The sequence below is a fragment of the Canis lupus genome, chromosome 26 (assembly GCF_048164855.1).
Source record: "Canis lupus baileyi chromosome 26, mCanLup2.hap1, whole genome shotgun sequence".
NCBI classification, from domain to species: Eukaryota; Metazoa; Chordata; class Mammalia; order Carnivora; family Canidae; genus Canis; species Canis lupus.
The window spans coordinates 38,209,722-38,233,658 of NC_132863.1; the positions used below are offsets into that span (position 1 = coordinate 38,209,722).

General features: G+C 47.7%; 1 protein-coding gene and 1 long non-coding RNA gene across 4 annotated transcripts in view; one reads left to right on the forward strand and one right to left on the reverse strand.

Annotated features, from left to right (window-relative positions):
• PTGIS (prostaglandin I2 synthase) overlaps positions 1 to 8,474 on the reverse strand; it is a 40,159-nt gene extending 31,685 nt beyond the window's left edge. Inside the window, exons 1-2 of the mRNA XM_072801394.1 lie at positions 8,315 to 8,474; positions 1,614 to 1,737 (exon numbers count right to left, since the gene is read on the reverse strand). Of these exons, the coding sequence (XP_072657495.1) occupies positions 1,614 to 1,737; positions 8,315 to 8,388 (198 nt within the window). The 5' untranslated portion in view covers positions 8,389 to 8,474. The remainder of the gene's footprint in view (positions 1 to 1,613; positions 1,738 to 8,314) is intronic.
• Positions 8,475 to 8,629: 155 nt separating this feature from the next.
• On the forward strand, positions 8,630 to 18,321 carry LOC140618605 (uncharacterized). 3 transcript variants are annotated; one of them, XR_012018674.1, is made up of 5 exons: positions 8,630 to 9,168; positions 9,264 to 9,458; positions 12,033 to 12,134; positions 12,702 to 12,860; positions 16,347 to 18,321. It is a non-coding gene; the product is annotated as an uncharacterized lncRNA (long non-coding RNA). The 3 variants fall into 3 exon arrangements; XR_012018672.1 differs by lacking the exon at positions 16,347 to 18,321 and having other exon boundaries at positions 8,631 to 9,168; positions 12,702 to 12,896; XR_012018673.1 differs by lacking the exons at positions 9,264 to 9,458; positions 16,347 to 18,321 and having other exon boundaries at positions 8,633 to 9,168; positions 12,702 to 12,896.
• The last annotated feature ends 5,616 nt before the right edge of the window (positions 18,322 to 23,937 follow it).

Consider the following 23,937-nt stretch of genomic DNA (forward strand, 5'->3'; position numbering starts at 1 on the left):
GCTCCATGCTGGGTATGGAGCCTGCATAAGATTCTCTCTCTCCCTTTCTCTCTGCCCCACACCCCCCTCTAAAATAAATAAATAAATAGATACATCTTTAAAATACAAGCCAATATCCAAAAAAAAAAATGCTGCTAGACGTTGTTAGATGGATGGGTAAATGCAAGGATATCATCAGTGAAGGTATGTTGGATGGAAAGATGAATGGATGAGCAGCTAAAGGTTAGTTGGAAATTAAAAGTATGGAGGAATGTTGGGTACATGATGGTAGGATGCTAAGTGGATACTGGGTAAAAGGATTGAAGGATGAACGTTGGATGAGTGGAACTTGAGGGATACATGAAAGGTGGATGAAGGTGGTGGTTGTCTGGATGTTGAAGAGATGGATGGATGGATAGATGGATACACACACAAATAGATGCATGCAGAGTAGACTGTATGGATACTGAATGGATAGATAGCTGGATGTTAGGTGCATAGTGGCAGATGGATGGAAAGATGGGTAGATAAATGGAAGTTGGTAGAAATTGAACATATGGAGACACCTGGGTGGCTCAGTCAGTCAAGTGCCTGACTCTTGATCTTGGCTCAAGTCTTGGTCTCACAGTCGTGAATCTGAGCCCCTCACTGAGCTCCAAGCTGGGCATGGAGTCTACTTTAAAAAAAGATATCAGGGCACCTGGGTGGCTCAGACAGTTAAGTGGCTGCCTTCGGCTCAGGTCATGATTTTGGGATCCTGGGATAGAGTCCTGCATGGGACTCCCTACTCAGCAGGGAGTTTGCTTCTCCCTCTCACTCTTCCTTGGTACTCTCCCTCTCTCTCTCAAATAAATAAAATATTTTCAAAAAAAGATATTGAACATATGGATAAAAACTGGATGGATGTTAGGTACATGAATGGAAGGATGCTGGATAAATGTGAGTAGACAGATGAAAGGTTGGATGATGGACAAATGGATGGATAGACAGATGTTGGATAGGTATACAGAAAGATGGATCAGTGGAGAGATAGGGGTCTGATGGAAGTGGAATATATGAACGAATGTTCAGTGGATGAAAGGATGCTGCTTAGAAATCGGGTAGACTGGGCAGCCCAGGTGGCTCAGCAGTTTAGTGCCGCCTTCAGCCTAGGGCCTGATCCTGGAGACCTGAGATCGAGTCCCACATTGGGCTCCCTGCATGGAGCCTGCTTCTCCCTCTGCCTGTGTCTCTGCCTCTCTCTCTCTCTGTCTCTCATGAATAAATAAATAAACTCTTTAAAAAACTTAAAAGAAATTGGGTAGATAGGCAGAAGGATAAATGTTGGATGGATTGATGGATGGATGGATATTGGGTAGATGGAAGTTGAATGGACAGGTTAGTTGGATGGACATACAAGAACTGGACAGACATTGAACGACTCAATGTTGGGAAGATACTAAAGGGATAATGAAGGGATGAATGTTAGTTAAGCGTTGGCTGAACCAATGGATGGACAAATGGGCAGAAAGTTGGTAGGACCACTGGACAGGTGGGTTAGTGTATGGAAGGAGATAGGAGGAATCAGTGAAGCTAGGTATAACCGGCCCAGCTGCTCATCGTTTTCCCTCCCTAGAGGCACAGAAGGTACTTACAGTAAAGATATCACCATGCTTCTTTTTCATCCTTGTGAGGAAGCTGGCAGCATCTTTTCCAAACTCCAAGGCATGGCCCAACCAGGGGATACTGCCCAGGTCCAGGGGAGGCTCGCCAGGTCGCCTGCAGAAACCACAGTTATCACCACTTGATTAAGTAGGGGAAAAGAAAGAGTATAGGGCATGGGGTGTGATTTTAAGTAGAGAGGGCATTGCAGGCTTCCCCGAAATATTTGAGAAAGACCTAAAGGTGGTGAGGGAAGGAGCCACATAGATATCTGGAAGAAGAGCCTTCCAGGCAGAAGGAACAAGTGCAAAGGCCCCAGGGCTGGATCATGCCTGCTGTGTTCCAAGAACAGTTAAGGAGGCCAGTGTGGCTGGAGGGAGCAAGGAGAAACAGCAGGACCTGAAGCCAGACTGGTAACAGGCGCCAGACCATGCGGGGCCTCAGAGGCAGCTGTGAGGACTTTGGCCTTTCCCCTGAGGGAGGTGGGATCCACGGAAGAGTTTCAAGTAGCACAGGGACATGATTTGACTTAGGTTTTTTCTTTTGGCTGCTGAGTAGAGGTTGGATTACGGGGGGCCAAGAGCAGAAGCTGGGCGACCAGCAGACGTTGGTACATGTTAGGGAGTCCAGTTGACGTGGACACTTTCCGGTGGGTGGGAGAGCTTTCTAGAAGGCAATAGTACAAGGACACAGAGTTCTCTGCCTGAGCCAGCCTGGACAGGGCTTTGATCATTTCATGCTCCCTGTCACGCCCACAGAGAAAGGATGAGACTGGAGAGCACGGCTGAGTGGCAGGAGATAGCGGGAGGACTAGCCGCATTACTGACCTCTGGGGGAGGGACGTTAGCTAGGGAGAGCTCCATCACCATCACGAAATGGGCCTCACAACAGCGCAAGGCTGGTTGGTGCTCATGGTAGACCTCTTGGCAGTCCTTAAACCCTGACTAGGAGCAGTGTCCTCATCCTAGAATTATCAGAACCACAGGGATGCAGAGAGCTCCCTATCTGCTCAATGAGTGAGTCATCCCATCTCTGCTCACGGTGGAGTTATTCACTCGCTCGCCGAATATTAACTAGGAAGCAGGCACTGCTCTGCGTGCTGGAGGCACAGCAGTGAACAGGACAGGCAAGGCGCCCGACTTCATGGATCATGCCTGCTGTGATACCACTTCGCACCAAGATGGGCATCATCTAAAAAAAAAAAAAACCCAAGGAAAGTATCCACTGGCAAGGATGTGGAGAAACGGGCTCCTGCTGTATTTTTAGTGAGAATGTAAAAATGGGGCAGTTGTTTTGGAAACTAGCCTGGCAGTTCCTTGAAAGGTTAAACAGAGTTACTCTACGACCCAGCCATACACCCCAAAGCTCTGAAAGCATAAGCTCATATATAAACCTGTACCTATTGTTCATGGTGGCATCATGCACAGCAGCCAAAACACGGAGCCAACCCAAATGTCGGTCGACTGACTAATGGATACACAAGATAGGGTATGTGCATACCATGGAACGTTATTCAGCCATAAGGAGGAAAGAAATAATGATTCATACCACAGTGTGGAGAAACTTCAAAACCATCACTCTCAGTGAAAGGAGCCAGACACAAAAGGTCACATACTGGATGATCTATTTCTACAGAATGTCCAGAAAAGTCACTTCCATAGAGAAAGAAAATAGATTAGTGGTTGCCAGGGGTTGGGGGGAGGGGAGATGCAGAGTGATCGCTAATGGGGTAATGGGGATGGGATTTCTCTGGGGGATGATGAAAAATATCCTAGAGTTGGGCAGTGGTGATGGTGGTGCAGCTCTGTGAATATTCTAAAACCCACTGAGCTGTATACTTTATTTTTTTTATTTTTATTTTTTGAGCTGTATACTTTAAAAGGGTGGATGTTATAGTATGCAAATTATACATCAGTAAAGAAAGAATAAAGAAGGGTGATATGACACAGTGACAGGGGCTGGTTTAGAGAAGGGGTGAGGGAAGCCCCCCACCCCCCCGAAGCACCAGGTGAGCAAAGATCCATAGGATGAGAAGGGAGTGCTGTGGAAGAGAGAGAAAAGGATTTCAGGCAGTGGGAACAGCAAGTGCAAGGGCCCTGGGGTGTCAGCATGCCTGTGAGGCTTTCAAGACAGCAGGAGCTGGTGTAGCTAGAGTGGAGAGTGTGGGGGTGAGAGGCAGGACATGACCTGTGGCCAGGATCAGGCTTCCACGCGGAGTGCCATGGGAGCCTCTGGAGGGTAGGAAGTGGGAGCTGGGAAGCGATGCAGTTATGCATTTAAAAAGTCACAACAGAGACTACTGTGATCATCCAGGAGAGCAATAATGGAAGCGGAGGTGAGGCGAGCATCTGACTCCCCCACTTCCAGGACAAGGGGCTTTTTTCCCCCTAAGACACTTTTGGAGGTATGGGCAGGGTGAGAGCTTCCTCTCCTAGCTTTTGGTCCAGGCTGTTGCCAGAGCTCGCCAGTGAGCCAGGTGTTATTTCTGGCAGCTTCCACCATTCCCCAGAAAAGTCCCAAGGAGGCTCAAACAAAGGCAGGAAGCTGGGAGCCCAGGCGTCTGACCACATTGACCCCTGATGTGGTCGCTGGCTCTTGGAGGCTGGGCCCTGAATCTAGCTCAGGCTCAGGCCACATTCCAAGGTGACTCAGCCATCAGCCCGCAGGGATGAAGCAGGCTCTATTTTGGGGTCTGCGGTCTCTAGCCTCACCCATTGACACTCTCACTCTTTTTTGAGGCACTGCCAGACCCTGGGGGGCAGGGGGAAGGGCTGGACCTTCTCATCCCCAGCTCCTGCCCACACAGCCAGCCTTTCCTGTTTCAGACACCAGGACACCTTTTCTGATCTTCCCCTGGAGCTTTAATTCCCAACATGTGGGTTCCTCCCCAAAGTGCCCACTCCTCACTCTCAGACTCCATGGCCAACTTCACCACTTGTCCCGTCTCTCCTCCACTCAACACTCTGCAAATTGGGAGAGAGAGTTAAGGATGGGTATCACCCACCTTGTACCCTAAAATATCACCCCTACACCAGGCAGAAGTTCCACAAATGTAGGCACTCGTGGACTCCAACACTTACAACAGTGTGCGGCATAGAGTAGGCACTTAATAAATGTAGCAAACGACTGATTCATGTATACAGTTGGTGCTCGAGGAGAAGCACCTGTCCCCCAGAGTTGCTGAGGGGGTTAAGGGACTCTGGATTGCCCAGAGCAGAGGCTGCATCATTTAGCTGTGCAGTATTATTGGCGGACTGCCTCTCTATCCAGTAGTTCCAGCTCAGTTCAGGGCCTTGGGCTCTGGGAGGATTTAATGGGGGACAGGCGAGGGCCAGTTTCAGCAACCTGAGCTTCCATTCAAAGTGCTTGACCCATTCCTTCCCAGGGCTCACCCACTAGCGGCCCCCATTAACACTCTTCGGTTCCGTACCCCCTTGCCTGCCACTGTGAAGGAAAAGCATGTGACCATTTGGCTCTAGTTTTTGTTTTCCTGTTTTTGTAACTGACATCAAAGATTCAGGGAATTCTCAACACAATAAAGAACAGTTAAAGGCAGGATAGTGAGAGGACAGAGGTACGTGGGAGAGGCAACAAGGAGCGGTGGTGACTGTGGCCAGGCTTAGAGAGGACTCTTACTGAGTCCCAGGCAGGTGCTGCCACATTGTCCCATTTTTCATGAGAAGCTGGAAATGTGGAGTTTTGTGTGTGGAACCCCCCGACCTCACTACGAGTTTTCTCCTTCTGGCACTGTGTGCGCAGCCCTGCCTGCGCTGAATGTGGCCATGGACCACCACTGGGTGGCCTCTGGTTAGTGCACATTGGAAGGGGATAAAGCTATTTGTACCTAGAAATTTCGTATCCTTGAAGGGCCCAGATCAGCTCCTGAGCCACCAGGAACCCTCACCGGATGCCATGGTGGCCTCTGGCACCCTGGAAAAGGGGCCTCCCACCCTGGAGACCTCTTCCAATGCTCTTTAGAGCAGACACACAAGCCAAGAGGAAGAGATGCACACTGCCTGGCAGAGTGGCTAGGGCACGGGACACCAGCTGCGTGAGCCATCTCAGGGAACAGATGGAGAAACCAAGGCCTGAAAGAAAAGTGGGAAGAATGTTTCTGACACCCACATGCAGGTCATTAGCCCCGTGGGCAGAGATGTCAGACTTCCTAATTCCAGCTCACAACCTCTCCCAGGAGAAGACAGAGTTACCGAGCTGGGTTTAAAAATCTTTGCCATAATTGCAGAAATTTGGACTGGAGACTAGATATTAAGAACATGAAAATCCTTAGGCAGAGTAATAGAATTGGGGTTGTTTTTGACATACATTCTGAAATATTTCCTGGAGAGAGATTATAACATCTGTAATTTTTTTGTAAAAATATTAACTGTCAGATCAAGGAGATGGGTACACGGGGGTTCTCATACTATCCTTATATTTCTGCAGAGTTGAAATTTTTCATAATTACAAATTTTAACTTAAAAAAAAAAGCTAGAGGCAAAGACAGTCGCTAAATGACTGAAGTAGTTCTTTTTCTTTTACTATGAAAAGCATGCATTTTGGAACTGGCTACGTATGGAATATATTTTCTGTGTGGCCCTAACGAGGTCACCAGGCCCTTGTAGCCTTCAGCTATAAAATGGGGTGATGAACAGGACCTCGGGGTCAGTGAGCAGAAGGGAAGGTGTGAGGCCTTGCTTGTTTGACTCCAACTGGCTCACTGTCTACACAGCATCAGCCTCATCCACCTCTCTTCCAACACTTGATTACGTGTCCTTCCCAAAAACTTTGTTACCACATCTTACTATCTTAACATCATGTGATTCTAAGACTTTTGAGTGTTCAGATTACAAATAAAATGTATGGGAAGCATGGAAATTCATTTTTTTTTATAATTAAAAATCCTTATAGCCCAGATCTGTAATCCAGGCAGACCCTGGACAAGCTGCTTAGCCTCCCTGAGCCGGTTTCCTCCTCTGTAAAATAGAAGTAACAAGAGTGCTCGCTGGGAGGAGAAAATGAGATTGGGGCCTGAATTGGGGTCCCTATGGGATCTTCCCAGGGTCCACCCAGCTGCCTATAAGCTGTCAATGACATTTTACCCACATTTCTCCCCAATACCCATTTCTTGACCCTCCTAACCCACTGGGTATAAAAATCAACAACTCCCCCTCAAAGATAAATTTTCTCTCTGGATTATAGCAAGAATTTGCTAAAATAATGTTTAACTAGCATTTTTTTTCTAACCCAGCAATTCCACTCTCTACTATTGCCATCATCACCCCCATTTTATTTTTATTTTTGCATCATTCCCATCTTAAAGATTAGGAAACTAAGGCAGGGAGCAGCTGCTTAACTAGTTCTGACTACGAGAGGCTGATAATTTCCATATGCTGAGCATTGGTTAATCTGCACAGACCAGTGTTGGGTTCTAGTTTTGATGAACCTACCACGATAACATAACGTGTTAACAGTGGTGGAAACTGGATAAAGGGTATTTGGGAACTCTTCGTACAACCTCAGCAACTTTTCCGTAAATATAAAACCAGCCTGAGATTTAAAAAAAAAAAAGTGTACTTTTAAAAAAAATCTGGAAAGTTCCCCCGCCAGCCTCGTTGTCAGGCAGCCCTATGAGGTAGCCTTGATCAACAAGAAAAGTCTAGAATTGTCGGAAGGGAAGGGCTTCAGTCTTATCTATAACAGAACAAATATCTAAGTCACATGTATTCAGCTATTCCATGAGCAATTCAAATTAATTTTTAAAATTAAAAAAAAAAAAAAGATCTGCTGCCATCTCTGATTTGAAGTGTATGAGATTTATTGGGATCCCTGGGTGGCAGCGGTTTGGCGCCTGCCTTTGGCCCAGGGCGCGATCCTGGAGACCCGGGATCGAATCCCACATCAGGCTCCCGGTGCATGGAGCCTGCTTCTCCCTCTGCCTGTGTCTCTGCCTCTCTCTCTTTCTCTCTCTGTGACTATCATAAATAAATAAAAATTAAAAAAAAATGAAGTGTATGAGATTTACATCTTCTAAATAGGAGAGCAGGTCAATTTTTGGGACCAGGAAGCTAAGTCTGGCCCCGGCTCCACCCTGCCCAGGTTGTAGGGTGTCGGGGAGGGGAGACCCCTTTCTGGATCCGAGCGGACGGAGCGCCGAGCCTACTAAGCTCCCCGGTCCAGGTCGGGGGATCCCACGGAAAGTGGCTCCAGAGCCAGTAAGGGGGCATCCCTCAGGCCTCTGCCCTCCCCGGCCTCGACTCGCGCATCTGTGCAATGGGGCGAGGAGCGGGGAACAGGGAGCGGGGAGCCGGGGAGCCGGCAGCGAGGCTCCCCCGCTCCCCCGCCCCCCGGGAGCCGACGGAGGCTGGAGGTTGGCGGGAGCCGCGCGGGATCCAGGCCGGGGCTGCAGCGCGGGAGGCGGCTTCTCGCCCGGGGCGCCCCGAGCCCGCCCGCACCCCCACGCCGCCCCGGAGCCCCGGGTCTCTCCCGGGACCGCCCCCGCAGGTGCGGCCGAGCGCTGCGCCCCGGGAGCCCTCGGCCTGCTCCCCCGGCCGGGCCCACGTCCCGCGCCCCCTCCCCGCTCGGCGCCTCCCGCGGCGGCCGGGCCGGGCCCTCCCGGGGTGGGGAGGCGGGCAGGCGCGGGGAGCAGGCCGAGGGCGCCCCGGGGGCGGGGGTGGGGGGTGGGGGGGGCACTCACCGCGTGCGCCGGCGGCTCAGCAGCAGCAGCAGCAGCAGCGCGGCCAGGAGCCCGAGGAGCAGCGCCCAGGTCATGGCCGGGCGGCGGCGGCTCCGGGCGTCCAGGTGCCTCTCGGCGCTCGCTCGCTCCCTCCCTGCTCCCTGCCCGGCGGCCCGCCTCGGCGGGGGGCGGGTCCGCGGCGGCGCCGGGGTCCCGGGGGGGCGGGGCGCTCTCGGGGAGCCCCTCCCGGGGCCAGGAAGGGGGGTGGAAACTGCGGGGACGCGGGGAGGGGGAGGGGCAGGAGGAGGGAGGCGGGCGACCCGGGGGCCGAGGCCGGGGCGGGGGCACGCGGGGGCGCGGTGAGCGCGGCGGGGGAGCCCCCGAGCTGCCTACGGTCCCCGCCCCCGGCCGGAGTGGCCCGGGCCGGTCGCGCCACGTGGGGCCGCCCGGGTCCCCGAGCCCCTCAGTAACAGTAGTGAACGGGGCTGCAGGAGCCGCTCCCGGCCCGGCCCTTCGTCACCGCGCCCTCCGCCGCTGGGAGAGACGGGGCGCCGAGCGTCCAGACCCGTCCCGGGGTGCAGAGCAGGGGCGCCGAGCGTCCAGACCTGTCCCGGGGCGCAGAGCAGGGGCTCGGGACCCGGTGGCCCCTGCCACCGCTACCTGGCGCTCGGGTGCCAGCCTCCAGGTCTCGCGACTCTGCAAGAGTGAGCACCCCTGGGTGCTAGGAGGATCGCAGACTGCCCCCACCTGCTCCTCCACCCACTCACACCCTCTCTGAGGCCAGCTGGGAACCTACAGGTCGGAGGCACTGTGAGAAAGCAAGGAGAGCTTGCAGTGAAAAGAAGTTGCAAAGGGCTGTACTGTGTTTGGCACAGGTGAGTGTGGTGAGTCAGTGGGTGGAGGTCTGATTCTAACTCCCTGTTTCTTACTGATGGGTGCCTTTTATCTTTTTTTTTTTTTTTTTTTTAAGATTTGTTTATTCAAGGATGAGGCAGAGGGAGAGAGAGAGAGAATCCCAAGCGGACTCCCTGCTGAGTGGGATCTGGTGATGCTGAGTTCAATCTCATCACCCCTGAAATCATGAAGTCAGATCCTGTAACTGAATCCTACTCAGAATCCCCCATGGCTCCATCTCACTCAGAGCACCGCCCCAAGTCCTTACAAGGTCCTGGAAGGACCAGCGTGATCTGCCCTTCCCTCCCCTCACCTCCCTAACCTCACAGCCCCCAATCTCTGCCTCCCCAAGTCTGTTCCAGCCACATTCACCTCTTGTCCTTCCCCAAGTGTGCCAAACTCACTTCCACCTCGGGCCTTTGCACTTGGTATTTATTCCCTCTGTCTAGAGCTATCTTTTCTCAGAGACTTGCACAGCTGGCTCTTTCCATCACATCCCTCATTCCTCTGTCTCTGTTCAACTATCACCTCCTCAGAGAAGCCTTCCTTGACCACCTGGTCTAAATGGTCACACCATCATTCTCTATTGCTTTAACCTGTTTGGGTTTTTTTCTCTCTTTTTTTAGATTTTATTTATTCATTTGAGAGAGAGAATGAGAGGGGTGAGGAGCAGAGAGAGAAGCAGACTCGCACTGAGGGGGATGAGGATGGGGAAGGGGGTACAAGGATGGGACAGTGATGTGGGGGCAGAGGGGGGAATATGGTGAGTGGAGTAGGAGAGGCCCACATTCTGCCTATGGTCTCCACCATTGCAGCGTCCTCCTCAGTCCTGGGTGACTAAGCCACCCAGATTCCCCGGGTTTTTTTTTTTTTTTTTTCTTGACAGTACCTAATATTCTTGCTATCATGTTAAAGATTCATCTATTTGCCTGTTCAATGTTGGCTGTCAAGGCAGCTGGATGACCCTCGTGTGTCCTCTGGATTTAGAACATCAAGAGGCGAAAGGAGTTTCCTGAACCTCTTGTTTATTTATCCAGCTTATCTGCCTACAATGCCAACAATCCCAAAAAGGCCACAGAACAGGCCTGGAGAGTTTTCTCCAAATTTGGGGAGCACCATGGGGCAGCCTTCTGGCAGTGGGGTTCACAGCCCAGCTTGGCCGATGCTAAAGTGTGTGACTCTGAGCAGTCTGCTCTGCCTGAGCCAGGGTGCTGCATCAGTGGAGTGGGGGTGAGTAAATGACCTAATCCAGGGGACACGCCTTGGAGTGCCGGCTACACAGGTGAGCATTAGTGACAGTTAACTGCTGTCAGCACTTAGCCCAGTTCAGCCTCTCACCATACATGGGATCAGTGTTTGGTCTCTGTTTTGTCATCTGAAAAATGGGAAGAATGGTTCCTTCCCCACAGATCTGTTTTGAGGACTGAATTAAATGATGAGAGAATGGGGATCCCTGGGTGGCGCAGCGGTTTGGCACCTGCCTTTGGCCCAGGGCGCGATCCTGGAGACCCGGGATCGAATCCCACGTCGGGCTCCCGGTGCATGGAGCCTGCTTCTCCCTCTGCCTATGTCTTCCTCTCTCTCTCTCTCTCTCTGTGACTATCATAAATTAGAAAAAATAAAAAATAAAAAAAATAGATGATGAGAGAATGAAATCACCCAGCATGGGGCCTGGTACACAGTAGGTGTTCAATAAATGTTAGCTCTTCTACCACACATCCCAGGCTTGAGTGTAAACCAGCAGCACCCCAGTCCAAATCACTCCCAAGCATGTCTCTCCTCCCTGCTCAATCCAGGGGCACCTCCCCACCCAGGGGAAGCAGTTTAAGAGAACAACGTGTTGGGTCCCCTGGCCTCTACCCTTGCTAATGAAACCTGATTTTGTTCAGGAATTAGGCACATGCAGAGCGCCTGGCTGGCTCAGTCCATTGAGCATCTGCCTCCGGCTCGGGTTATGATCCTGGGGTCCTGAGATCAAGCCCCACGTTGGCCTCTCTGTTCAGTGGGGAGTCTGCTTCTCCCTCTCCCTACACCCCTCCCCTTGCTCATTCTCACTCTCTCAAATAAATAAATAAAGCCTTTAAAAAAAAAAAAAAGGAATTAGGCACATGTTCAGGAAGATGGCCCCGCCTTCTTCCCATTGGTCTGAGCCAACTGGGGATATCCCTCTTTGCTGGGGATTGGTCCCCAGACAAGCCAAGTGGGTGCCTTCTGGACCTCTGCTGGGGTTTCTAGGAGAATTTTTCCTCCCTATTTGCCTCCTGTCCCCTGGCGGCCGTTGTGTGAGGATGTGATGGTGGGATGTTATAAGGAAAGGCCGGGAAGATGATTGCAGACCCCAAACCAGAACTAAAGAATAACCATCCCAAGAACCACCTAACTCCAGCCTTTCGTTTATGAAATAATAAAATATCTGTGTTGCTGAAGACACCATGAGTCAGATTTCCTCTTGCATGCAGCCAAAAACATTTCTAGCTAAGACAAACTGCCAGCTGTGGCTGTGGTGAGGACTCCGTGAGGTCAATGCATCCAAAGTGATTCTCACAGTACCAGCCCTTGCGAGCTTTCAAATGTGTCCCTTCATCTTATTATTTTCTCTCTTTTTAAAAAGATTTTATTTATTTATTCATGGGAGACACACAGAGAGAGGCAGAGATATAGGCAGAGGGAGAAGCAGGCTCCCTGTGGGGAGCCTGATGCAGGACTCGATCCTGGGACTCCAGGATCACAACCTGAGCCAAAGGCAGATGCTTGACCACTGAGCCACCCAGGCATCCCTATTTTCACTTTTATTACAGGTCAGACTTGCTAGCTTTATTAAGCTAACAGGGTATCCTCTTCATAGGGTATCTATGTGGCATCTTGCAGCACAAGCAAGCTCTGGCAAGAAGCAGAGATTCCAAATTCTCCTGACCCACGGGGCCTGACAAGGCTGTGCTGAAGGCTGGTATGGCTTTAAGACTAAAGATTAAGGAAAACTTCCCCAAGGGCCACCCCTCCGGCTCATGGTGGAAGGGCTAGGACATTCCAGGCTTGAGAGCTGAATTCAAATCCCAACATTGCCACTTGCTTGCTGCACGACCCTAAGCAAATCACTTCTGCTTACTGAGCCTCAACTACTTTATCTGTATAATGGGCATGTTGCTGGTAGTGGTGATGGCAGGGAGTCACCCAGTACGGTTTCAACCCTGGCATCCAAGCCTTCATCTGGGGAGTGAAGCCCCTGTGTCAGATAGAGTCTCAGGAAATTCCTTCTTCCCTCTACCTCTCCCAGGGGCGGTCACCCAGTAATAAGCATCCACATGTTCCTCTGTAAGAGTCTTGTGTCCAGATGTCCACTGTCCAGTAGACACAAGACATCTGGGCAACTCTCTGATCCCGCCCAACCTCTGCTCTCTTATCTAGCCGTAATAGGGTCATGAGGACAATGTCAAGACCCAACTCCAGAAAACGGGGGGCTCTGCTGGGAAAGGACGGCCCTTTCTGACCCACAACCCTGTTTTTTCTCTTCCAGGGACTAGATCTGGTTCATGTCTGCATCCCAAAGACTACAAACAAATTGTATTTGGAAAGGAAAATATTATGTGTGTTGCCTTCTTCGAAGTTAAAATCCAGCCCCATCAGAGAAAGCCAGTTTTAAGTATTTTTGTAATTATGGCTCCAAGTTTAGTTGGTAATTTAGACCATTAAAAACACTTTTTCATATTAACTTGTCTAATCCCCACAAGACTCTATAAAATGGGTACTATTTGTACTCCCAGTTTGCCAGTGGTAAATACCAGGCCCAGAGACACTCAGTAAGTTACGCAAGGTCACACAGCACTTCTTTTGATAGGCTATAGCATGAGGACTTGAAGCCTTCTTAGGACAGACTAATTTCCCCATGTGGTATGAACACACCTTAGGGTTTCCTACCTCCCCACCTTTATTTGTGCTGGTTACCTGCCTGGAAGCTCTTTCTTCCTTTCAGTTCATCTAAACCTGTTATGGGAAGGGATGTTAGTCCAGGTCCTCTGAGAGAGCCAACATGGAAAAAAATATCCAAGAGATTTATTAGGGAAAATGCCGGGATGAGAGGCAGGGAGTGAGGAGGTGAGGAGGGAGCCAGTGGAGGCTGGGAGGGAGGGAGGAAGGAGGGAGAAAAGAAGATAGGGTGGTTGTAGACTGCAGTGGCTTTCTAAGAAAGTTCAGTACGGCTGACAAAAAGTCCTTATGCTTCCAGAGGAGCCCTGTGTCTCCTGGGAATGGGCCTGCCTCCTGCCTCCCTGCCTCCCTGCCTCCCTCACTGATTAACTGGGACCAGCCCCTGGGAAGTGTGGTCTTGACTCAACTGTTAGGATGAATCCATGGTCTGTTGATTAGGCTCCATGCCAGAGGCCTGACAGGTACATTTTCATGGCTGCAGAGGTAAGGAAATATATTTGCCATCTAAAACAACAACCGAAAAAATTAAATCAGTCAACAAGCTGACTATATGCACTTCTATAGGCATGAATTCCATCAGTGCAAGAATACATTCTTCCACTTACAGACACTGGGCCAGGTTGAGGGGGGAGGACAGGAAGGGGAAGAAAAGACCAAAGCTGCAAAGTTTCCACTATTTTTATGCTACTAAAGAGAGAGTGGCAAACTCAAGTCTCCAAACAAGTCTGATAAATGAATGAAGTGACCTGTCATATCAGGAAGGTGATAGGGAGTGGGGGAGATGGTGGAAACTGGAGAGCACTGCCCCATCCCAAGGGAAGCTCCCTCTTCTCAGCACAGCCAACGATGGATGGGCCATGTACAACTATGTGCTCAGTGTGGCCAGGTCTTTTGATTCAAGAGAAGCCAGAAAGAGTAGCTCACATTATTTTAAAACACCTCAGAGGCCAGGGCGCCTGGGTGACTGAGTGCTTGAGAATCTGCCTTTGGCTCAGGTCGTGATCCTGGGGTCCTGGGATCGAGTCCTGCATCGGGCTCCCCATGGGAAGCCTGCTTCTCCCTCTGCCTATGTCTCTGCCTCTCTCTGTGTGTCTCTCACTAATAAATAAATAAAATATTTAAAACAAAAATAAAATACCGCATAGTCCAACAACACACATCTGCCACCTGATTTTGGCCCTGGAGGTTAGCTGTGCCAAAGGCCAGTGGCTAAGCCATTTGGGGATATGCAAAATAGATCTGGAGTTGGGATGTGGAACTCAAGTGCTCTGTAGAATCAAAGAAGGAGAATGGAGTTTTATTTTATATTTTTAAAGACTTTATTTATTTGAGAGAGAGAGAAAGCAAGAGAGCATGAGTGGAGGGAGAAGGCCAGAGGCTGAAGCAGACTCCCCACTGAGTAGGGAGCCCGATGACGTGGGGCTTGATCCCAGGACTCCGGGATCACGACCCAAGCTGAAGGCAGATGCTTAACCAAATAAGCCACCCAGGTGCCCTGGAGAATGGGGCTTTAGAAGGAGGCCTGAGAGACAGGAGGTAAAGGCCAGGCTGACATGAGGGCAGGTAGGGGCCCTATGCAGAAAGGCTGCCAAGTGAAATGCCCTGTGGAATTAGAAGTGGTCAAATAGTCCCTGCAATTCGAAGTATGTAATACTGAGTATTTATTCATTTGCTGTGTTGGGCTAAGGAATAGCAACACACACACACACACACACACACACACACACTCATATGTCATCCCCTCATTGCCCAGAAATGTTCAAGAATAATCTACTACACACACAGGGTGATCAAACTCATTCTGTTTGACCAGACTTTCCCGGTTTTCATTCTGAAAGCACCACATCCCAGGAAATCCCTCAGTTCTGGATGACCAGGAGGGCAGGTCACACTATCAACACACATCTGCAGTATGTGAGTGGGTGGGACCAGTGGAGGTTGGTTCAGTGCTGTGGCAGCCATCCTGGGACCCTGAGGGGAGTCATTGCTAAGCCCCACAGTTAATTAACATTCCTGGATCTGTCCTGTGGTAGATGAGACCATGGTGTCCAGTTCTTACACTTTCCCTGTATTAGAACTAGACATTCACGGCCTTTACCACATGTCTGCAGTGCCTCCCACTGTGGGCAGAGAGTATCTCCCTGACCAGTGATGGTGGACTTGGGCGTATGACATGCTTTCACCAGTGGGAAGTGAAGAAGTGATGGCGTGCCAGTTCCGAGTACAGATTTTGAGAGGAACTATATATTTCCATTTGACCTTCCTGGCTTCTGCCATTAGTCATGACACACAGAGAAACCTGAATTCAATCTGCAACCTGAAGCAGAGATTTCTCACCAGACTTAGGAGTAAGACAAATGGAGAATTGTTATTATAAATCATGGAGCTTCTAAGGTTTTTGTTACCAGCAAAAACCAACTAATGCAGGCCTTATCTCTGAACTTTTTTGTGTCAATTTGGGTAGATGTCGTTTGCATCAGTTACATACAGAATAGGCTGCTTTTCATGCTTGGAATCCTGGTTTTCTCATCTGTACAAGGGGATCATGACAGGGCCCCCTTCCCAGGGTGGATGGGAGGATTCAAAAAGATCGTGTGCCAATACATACAGTAAGCACTTAATAAAATGGATGAAGTGTAATTCTTTCAGCACAGACTTGCTGAGTATTTCTTTACCAGCACTGTGTAAGCCTCTTTATCAAGATTTTTGAAGGAAGTAGGAAAGAAGGCCAGCCTTTCCGTATTTGGTCATTTTCGTACAGGCGTAGGAAAAAAAGAGAAAAAAAAAAACATGTCTGGATCGGAGGCAGAGGAGGGATGGAGGAAATGATGTTTTCTGACATCCAGGCCTTGCTGCTGATTGTCTCTATGATGGGGGCACATCCTTGGGTTAGGAGATTTGAGGTTTTCTAATGAACAAGGTTTTCAGCAGCCACAAGCTAGCCTCAGGCATCCTCCCCCAGGAGAGCCAGGATTATGCAGGGAATGCAGTGGGCAGAGAGCCCGCGGGGGGGGGGGGGGGGGGGGGGGGGGGGGGGTTGCAGCTCTCTGGACGAAGGCAGGCAGAGCCAGGAGAGCCAGGGAAGCCTCCTGTGCAGCTTTCCCAGAATGTTCTAGACTGGGATATGATGCCCCGGAGTGGTCTCGTCCTGCTTCCCAGGCTGCCTGCCCGAGGGGATGGTTGCTGGGGGAGAGAGACCACAGCAACCTCCCCTCCCTTGGTTTCCCCTGGACAGGAGTGCAGGCGGCCCCATGGATCCCAACCAGCTGCCTTGGCCCTTTGGAGTGGAAAAACTGATGCGACTGGACCTCAGTCTCCTCCACTCTTTACTGTCCTGCCTGAGCGCTAGCCTGACGGGGAGGCCAAGGAGAAAACAGACCTGTGTTGATCCGATCTGTGGACAGACTCCAAGTGCTGGAACCTCCTGCCGCCCTGCAGCACCCTGAAAGCCTCAGAGTCTCTGCTTCCTCCTGTAGGAAAATGGGGACAGCGATCCTAGCTGTTTGGTTATGTCTCAGAGTAGCTGAAGAGGACCCAGTGAGATAACAGGGGTAGGAAAAGTGGCTGCATATGGCAATATTTTCTCCTTCTCCATCTTGAAATTATACCAAAGCGTCAAGGAGAGTTAAAAAAAAAAAGCCTCACAAAACTCCATTTTTAGCAACATCAGTAGAAGGATATAATCCATAAACTTCACAGTGTGTGTAAAGTTTTCCAAAAGCAGCTTTAAAATAGGGCAGAAGCCACACAGGATGTAGTGAGTGGGTTCAGTGGTAGCAAATCTCAGAAAGCGAGTGTTCATCCCTGAGGTAAAGGCTATCCTCCTTATTTATAGAAATAAGTGTAGGCTGGGGGCGCCTGGGTGGCTCAGTGGTTGAGGGGCTGCCTTTGGCTTAGGTCGTGATCCTGGAGTCCCGGGATCGAGTCCCACATCAGGCTCCCTCTGCCTGTGTCTCTGCCTCTCTCTTCCTGTGTCTCTCATGAATAAACAAATAAACAAAAAATAAATAAATAAATAAATAGATAGATAAATAAATAAATAAATAAATCTTTAAAAAAAAAATGAGTGTAGGACCCAGGGTGAGTAGTGTTGGCAGCAGAAGCCCTCTTGGATCTGGTCTGGTTCAGAGAAACAGAGTATAACAGAGAATTACAGAGAGGATATTCACAGGAAGCAGTCTGGCTCCCTGGTGGTAGAGGAGATACCATTCGGTTAGGAAGGCAGGCAACTATCCTTCCCCACATCCATGGGAACAATTGGCAGATAGGTGACCTAGGAAAAGCAAGCCCTTTAAAGTGCAAGCCCTAAAAAATAAACATAAAAGCCTTGCTCCAAAGATACTGTAATAAACCCTGCAGAAAAGAACATTAAAATCTAGCAACAGATGGAAAAGGTTAACATGGAGAAGATGAAAATTGCCTCCAAATAATTTTGGCATGAATAAAAACTGAATGAGCAATCACCTCTCTGAAGGAAAACAATCAAGCAGAAATAATTCAAGAACTCAGAAAGAAGATGGTCCACAGAAGAAGCGAACGATGATGAACCAGCAGAGCTCAGGAAAGAAATAGAAGGAAATAAGATCACAGAAAGCAAGACCGACTTGGAAGACACACGAAGAACAGACCTTGTGGAAAATCCTGTGCGGAAGACAGATGACAGAAATGAGGAAATGGGGGCGGGGGGGAGAAAATGACATAGAAGAGAGCGGGAGAAAGAAAATGATAGGAAGAGGAGACAAGACAGTGGAGAACCAAAGCGTGCAGGACTGGAACCTACAAAGAAGAAATACAGAATGATTGAACAGAACAGACACTTAAAGATATAATTCAAGAAAACTTGAAATGAATGAAGGCTTGAATCTACACAATAGGAGGTCACAATCTGTGCTAGGGAAAATGATCCAAAGTGGCCAACACAAAGCCACGTGCTAAGAGGTATTATACATTCAAGATAAAGGACCCTTTGGACAACTGGGCAAAAATGAATGGTGTTGGGGCGCCTGGGTGGCTCAGCTGGTTAAGCATGTGGCTTCAGCTCAGGTCATGATCCCAGGGTCCTGGGATCGAGTCCCAAGTTGGGCTCCCTGTGCAGTGGGGAGTCTCTTTCTCCCTCTCCCTCTGTCCCTGCCCCCACTCATGCTCTTGCTCTGTCATAAATAAATAAATAAATAAACAAATAAATAAATAAATAAAATCTTTAAAAAATATTTTTAAAAAACTGAACAGTGTCTTTTACAATACTTGGGAGTTGGAGCCTATAATTCAAAGTTGACCATCAAGGGTTTGAATGATAAGTACAAAAGTAAATGATAAAAATTCTTGACTAAAATCAGGGAATGGAGGGAGAAGGAGGAAGGAAAGAGAAAATGCTCCTTTCACCAGTGGGAGGTGCAGAAGTGATGGCATGCCAGTTCTGAGTACAGATTTTAGGAGGAACTATATTATATATCCTATATAAGAACTATAGGATCTTATAAAAGGGAACTAATAGACACTGTCTAAAGAAATAAGGGACTCAGGCTATCATATGTTATATGCACAAAGGGAGCCATTAGAGAAAGACTCCAAACTTATTAAATATTGGAAGAAGTACCTGCAAAAAAACAAAACAAATTTTGAAGATGCAGACTTTACAGTGAAAGACTTTTAACTCTCTCCCCAAAACTCCCAAAATGACAGAATTAAGGGGGTGCTGGCTGGCTCAGTCAGTGGAGCATGCAACTCTCAATCTCTGGGATTTGAGTTCAAGCCCCATGCTGGGCATAGACATTACTCTAAAATAAAATAAGATAAAATAAAATAACATAACAAAATTTTTATGAAAAAGGATTACAGAAGAAAACAAACTGAAGGAAAGCAAAAGTAATTAATACAGAAATATGGAAATCAATCACTCTCCCCCTTGTTTTAATGAGTAGCCATGTAAAACAGGGGGGGAAAAGAAGACTAATAAATAAATCCCCAAAGCTGGTCCTTTTGATGATGACAGAGAAAGGCATCAACAGTGAAACAGATCAACCACTGGTTAACACAATCCAGAAGAAATGGAGACAGTGCAAGTGTGTATAATAAGAAACTATAAGGGGAGAATTAGCCACAGAAAAAGAGAAAATTGAAAGGATCATAAGGGTCTACTTTGTTCCTCTCTATAATTAAAATTGAAAATCTGGATAAAAAGAATTCTCCAGGAAAATATAATTTACCATATTTGGCTTCAGAATAGAAGGAAAAACAGACCAATTCCCAAAGAAGTACTTCTCTCAGGAACACATAGACCACATGAAGATGTCATTAAAATTCAGATTCTGGTTCTGGGATTTTGTCTGAGACCCTCAATACTCCCAGATGCTGCTGCTGTGTCTGGATAACGGTAAAGGTTGTGGGAGAAATAGAGAAGGTTGTTAAAGATCTGCAACGTGCATCACCAAAAAAAACCTACTTTAGGTAGCCTCACAGGGAAATCCTATGAAACTTTTAAATAGTAAACCATTCTAATGTGTTTAAAGTTGTTTTGGAACATAGGCAAAGAAAGAAAACTTTGAAATTATTTACAGGAAGTGTGAGGTTGATATTAAAGCCTTGGCTGGCACAAAGAGAGTAACAACTTTCACTTGTAACTATCCAGGCAAAAATTCTAAATAACATGTTGGCAAATAGAACCCAAAGCACAATAAAAGAATAACACATCATCTGGTTCCTGGCTGGCTCTTCCGTGGAGCATGTGACTCTTGGTCTCAAAGCCGTAAATTCAAGCCCACATTGGGTGTAGGGATTACTTAAAAAAAAAAAAAAAAAGAATAACACATCACGGCCAAGTGGATTTTACTCTAGGAATGTGAAGCTAGTTCAATATTGGAAAATCTGTTAATAATTTTTTAACAGATTTATTTATTTATGAGAGAGAGCGTGTGCACTCAGGAGATGAAGGAGGGGCAGAGTGGGTGAGGGAGAGAGAATCCTCAAGCAGACTGTGCTGAGTGCAGAGAAGGACATGGGACTAGATCCCAGGAGCCTGAGATCATGACCTGAGCCAAAATCATGAGCTGGCTGCTTAACCAAATGAGCCACCTGAGCACCCCTGCTAACATAATTTATGATATTAACAGATCTGAGGAGAAAAGTCATGATTCTTTCTATGCTAAAAAGGCATTTGAGAAAGTTCAGCATCCATTCTTGATGAAAACACATACACATGCATTCAATAAATAAGAATCCATGGATACTCAGTAAAATAGAAATATATATTTGCCTCTTTACCATGATAAAATACATCTAAGTACATCATGCTGTTTGGAGAAATCCTAGAGTCATGTCCACCAAAGGACCAAAACAAAAACATCCATTTTCACTACTATATTTTATTTTTTATTTTTTTCACTACTATAATTTAAAACAGAACTGGAAAAATAAATAAATAAAAATAAAGCAGAACTGGATATTTAAGATAAGCACCAGTCAGTGCCAAATCAGATGGCAAAAGAGTTATAGAAGCATAAAAACTGAGCAGATGAAGGTAGAATTGCCAGTATGATGCATATGAATTGATCCCATATGTAGGAAACCCAGGATAATGCAGTAAGATGTCAAGATACAAAATTAGCATGCATCAATCAGTAGCTTTCTATATTCAAACAATCATCAAGTGGAAGATATATTGAAAGAAAATTTCCAGGGGTCCCTGGGTGGCTCAGCGGTTTAGCGCCTGCCTTCGACCCAGGGCATGATCCTGGCGTCCCAGGATTGAGTTCCGCATCCGGCTCCCTGCATGGAGCCTGCTTCTCCCTCTGCCTATGCCTCTGCCTCTCTCTCTGTGTCTCTCATGAATAAATAAATTAATTAAATATTTTTTTAATGAAAGAAAATTTCCCACTTAAAATAACAAAATCAAGATTGAATACACTGAGAATATTTTTTTTTAATTTGTATTTATTCACTTGAGAAAGAGAGAGAGAGAACATGAGCAGAGGGAGGGGCAGAGGCAGAGGGAAAAGCAGGCTCCCCACTGAGCAGGGAGACCTACCTGGAGCTTGATCCCAGAACCCTGAGATCATGACCTGAGCCAAAGGCAGACACCCAACCAACGGAGCCATCCAGGCGTCCCTTTAGGAATAAATTTAACAAAACATATTTAAGACCTACATGGAGAAAACTTGAAATCACTACTGAAGGACACATGTATTTAGTATACATTTCAAATACTTGAACAAAGGAATACCATGATTTTGGATGGTGAGTTTCATCATTAAAGCAGTGTCTGTTTTCCTTAAATTAATGTATAAGTTCAAAGTTATCACAGTAAAAGTACAACTTTTTAACCAGACAAGCTAATTTAAAAATTAATAATACAATTTTTTTTTTTTTATGATAGTCACAGAGAGAGAGGCAGAGACACAGGCAGAGGGAGAAGCAGGCTCCATGCACCGGGAGCCCGACGTGGGATTCGATCCAGGGTCTCCAGGATCGCGCCCTGGGCCAAAGGCAGGCGCTAAACCGCTGCACCACTCAGGGATCAAGCAAAAATACCCAAGAGATCTCTGGAAGAGAGGACCAGTGAGGGGAGAAGAGGTCTATCCAACATTAGACCATATTATATGATCTCTCTCTCGTTTTTTTGTTTTGTTTTGTTTTGTTTTTAGATTTTATTTATTTATTTGAGAGAGAAAGAGAGAGCATGGGCAGAGGGAGGGGCAGAGGGGGAAGCAGACTCTCTGCTGAGCAGGGAGCCCAACGTGGGATCCATCCCAGGACCCAGGAATCATGACCTGAGCTGAAGGCAGATGCTTAACTGACTGAGCCACCCAGGCACCCTTGCAATGAACTAGTACTATTAGTACTATTAATAGTACTACTACTATTTATAAAGAAATAATATTTTTTCTTTTTTTTAATTTTTATTTATTTATTCATGAGCGACACAGATAGAGGCAGAGATACAGGCAGAGGGAGAAGCAGGCTCCATGCAGGGAGCCCAACGTGGGACTCAATCCTGGGTGTCCAGGATCAGGCCCTGGGCTGAAGGTGGCACTAAACCGCTGAGCCACCCAGGTTGCCCAAGAAATAATATTTTTTAAAATTGTTTTAAAATTTTAAAAAGTTAACTTTAGTACTTTGTGTATTAGAAACTACTATATGCTTTTCAATTTTTGTATTGTAATTATTTCTGGGTTTCTCAACTTTGGGCTCTGAAATAGTTGGGAACTGAGATAGTGACACAACTACACACTCACACAGAAGCTTGTCGGGGGTTGACTTTCTTTCCAGAACCTTCAGAGAAGATGTCTAATCATAACAAAGTCCTTAGAAATTGTGAAATCGTATAGTTTCCAAACTATTCATTGGGGCTTCTGGCTTCTGGAACCTCTGGGAAAGGAGGGAGAGTTGGGGCAGGCAGACAGGCCTGCAATGACTCTTCAGCCCCACTCCCATAGGCATCAGCTCCTAGATCTGTTCGGCATTCATATAAGATCTCACGTTAAAAAAAAAAAAATCCACTCATTTTCTTAAAAATTAGAAAGCCTTTGGGTAGCTATGCAGCCAAGCCTCTAGTCCACAGCTCCAAATTCTGATGCCCAGGCCATCACCTAGTCCAACTGTCTATGGTTCTGCTTTCACAGAGGTGCTGTAGTGTAAAAGCTTGAGCTCCAGAGCCAGGCTGAGTGGACTCAAAGTCTGGCACCTCCACTTAAAAGCTGTGTGGCCTCAGGCAATTTCTTAACCTCTCTGTGCTTCAGTTCCCCATGTATCAAATGGGGATGGCCATAGAACATACATCACCGGGTGGTTGGGAGGATGAAAGAGTATCTGAAAGCATTGGAAGCACTGGATAAATAAACCCTGTTAAGCATACGTATCACAGCCTTCCAACCTTCTTCCATTAATAAAAATTTTAAGAAGAACCGCGTAAGTGGAATAAAGGGAGATCTATAGCTATTTCCCTCACTTTGGTGAAGGAAGATGGCTCCTTCCTTTGGTGATCAGGATTTCTGAGCTGGTAGGATACTGGGGCCATGTGTATTCTTTTCCTGGAGAGAGCTGTCTGAGCATGAAATCAACTTATAGGGAAGCATAGCCAGGAGATGGGGAAAAATTGATTTCTTTAGGTATAATCTGAACCTCTGGATGCAGCCATGCCTGAAGCTAGCATGCTCCTGACTACAGGAATAATTAAATTCTCTTTTTGGCTTAAGCTGATTTGGGTTGGGTTTCTGTCACTTGCAATCACAAAAAGTTCTCCATTCTGAGGATTGAATAAAATAGACCATGAGAGGATCTGTTCCATATCTGGTGCTCAAGACAGGGGAATGTAAGGAGCCCAAGGACACACAGCAAGAAAGGGATAAAACCCGGAATCACATTCAAAGCCCAAGTTAATAAGATCTACATGCCAGTGTCTCAACAATTCCTCGTGTTTGGGTGACACTTTGCAGTTACTCTAGTGCATAGGATGTGGCCCTCACACCAGCCTTAGAAGCAACAGCTGTCACCCTGGCATCAAGCAGAGTCCTTGGGGGCCAAGCAGCAGAAGCCAATCCTGGCTAATTTAAGGAAAAACAAAGAAAAAGGAGAAAGTTGGGTAATGGAAGGAGAAGTTGAGCAGCTGGGACTTGGAAAGGACAGTAACAGGTCACCGCCACAGGAAGCCTGAGGCTGAACCAAAGGGCCAGGTCTTCGGCCCCCACTGTTCCCCATCTTAGCATTAATTCCCCTTAGTGGCTCTGCTCCCAAGAGAGAATCTGATTGGCTGAGTTTGGGTCATGTGACCACCCAACTGACCTTGACGGACAGCCAGACAAGGTGGAAGGAGTAGATCCCGGAAGGGGGTT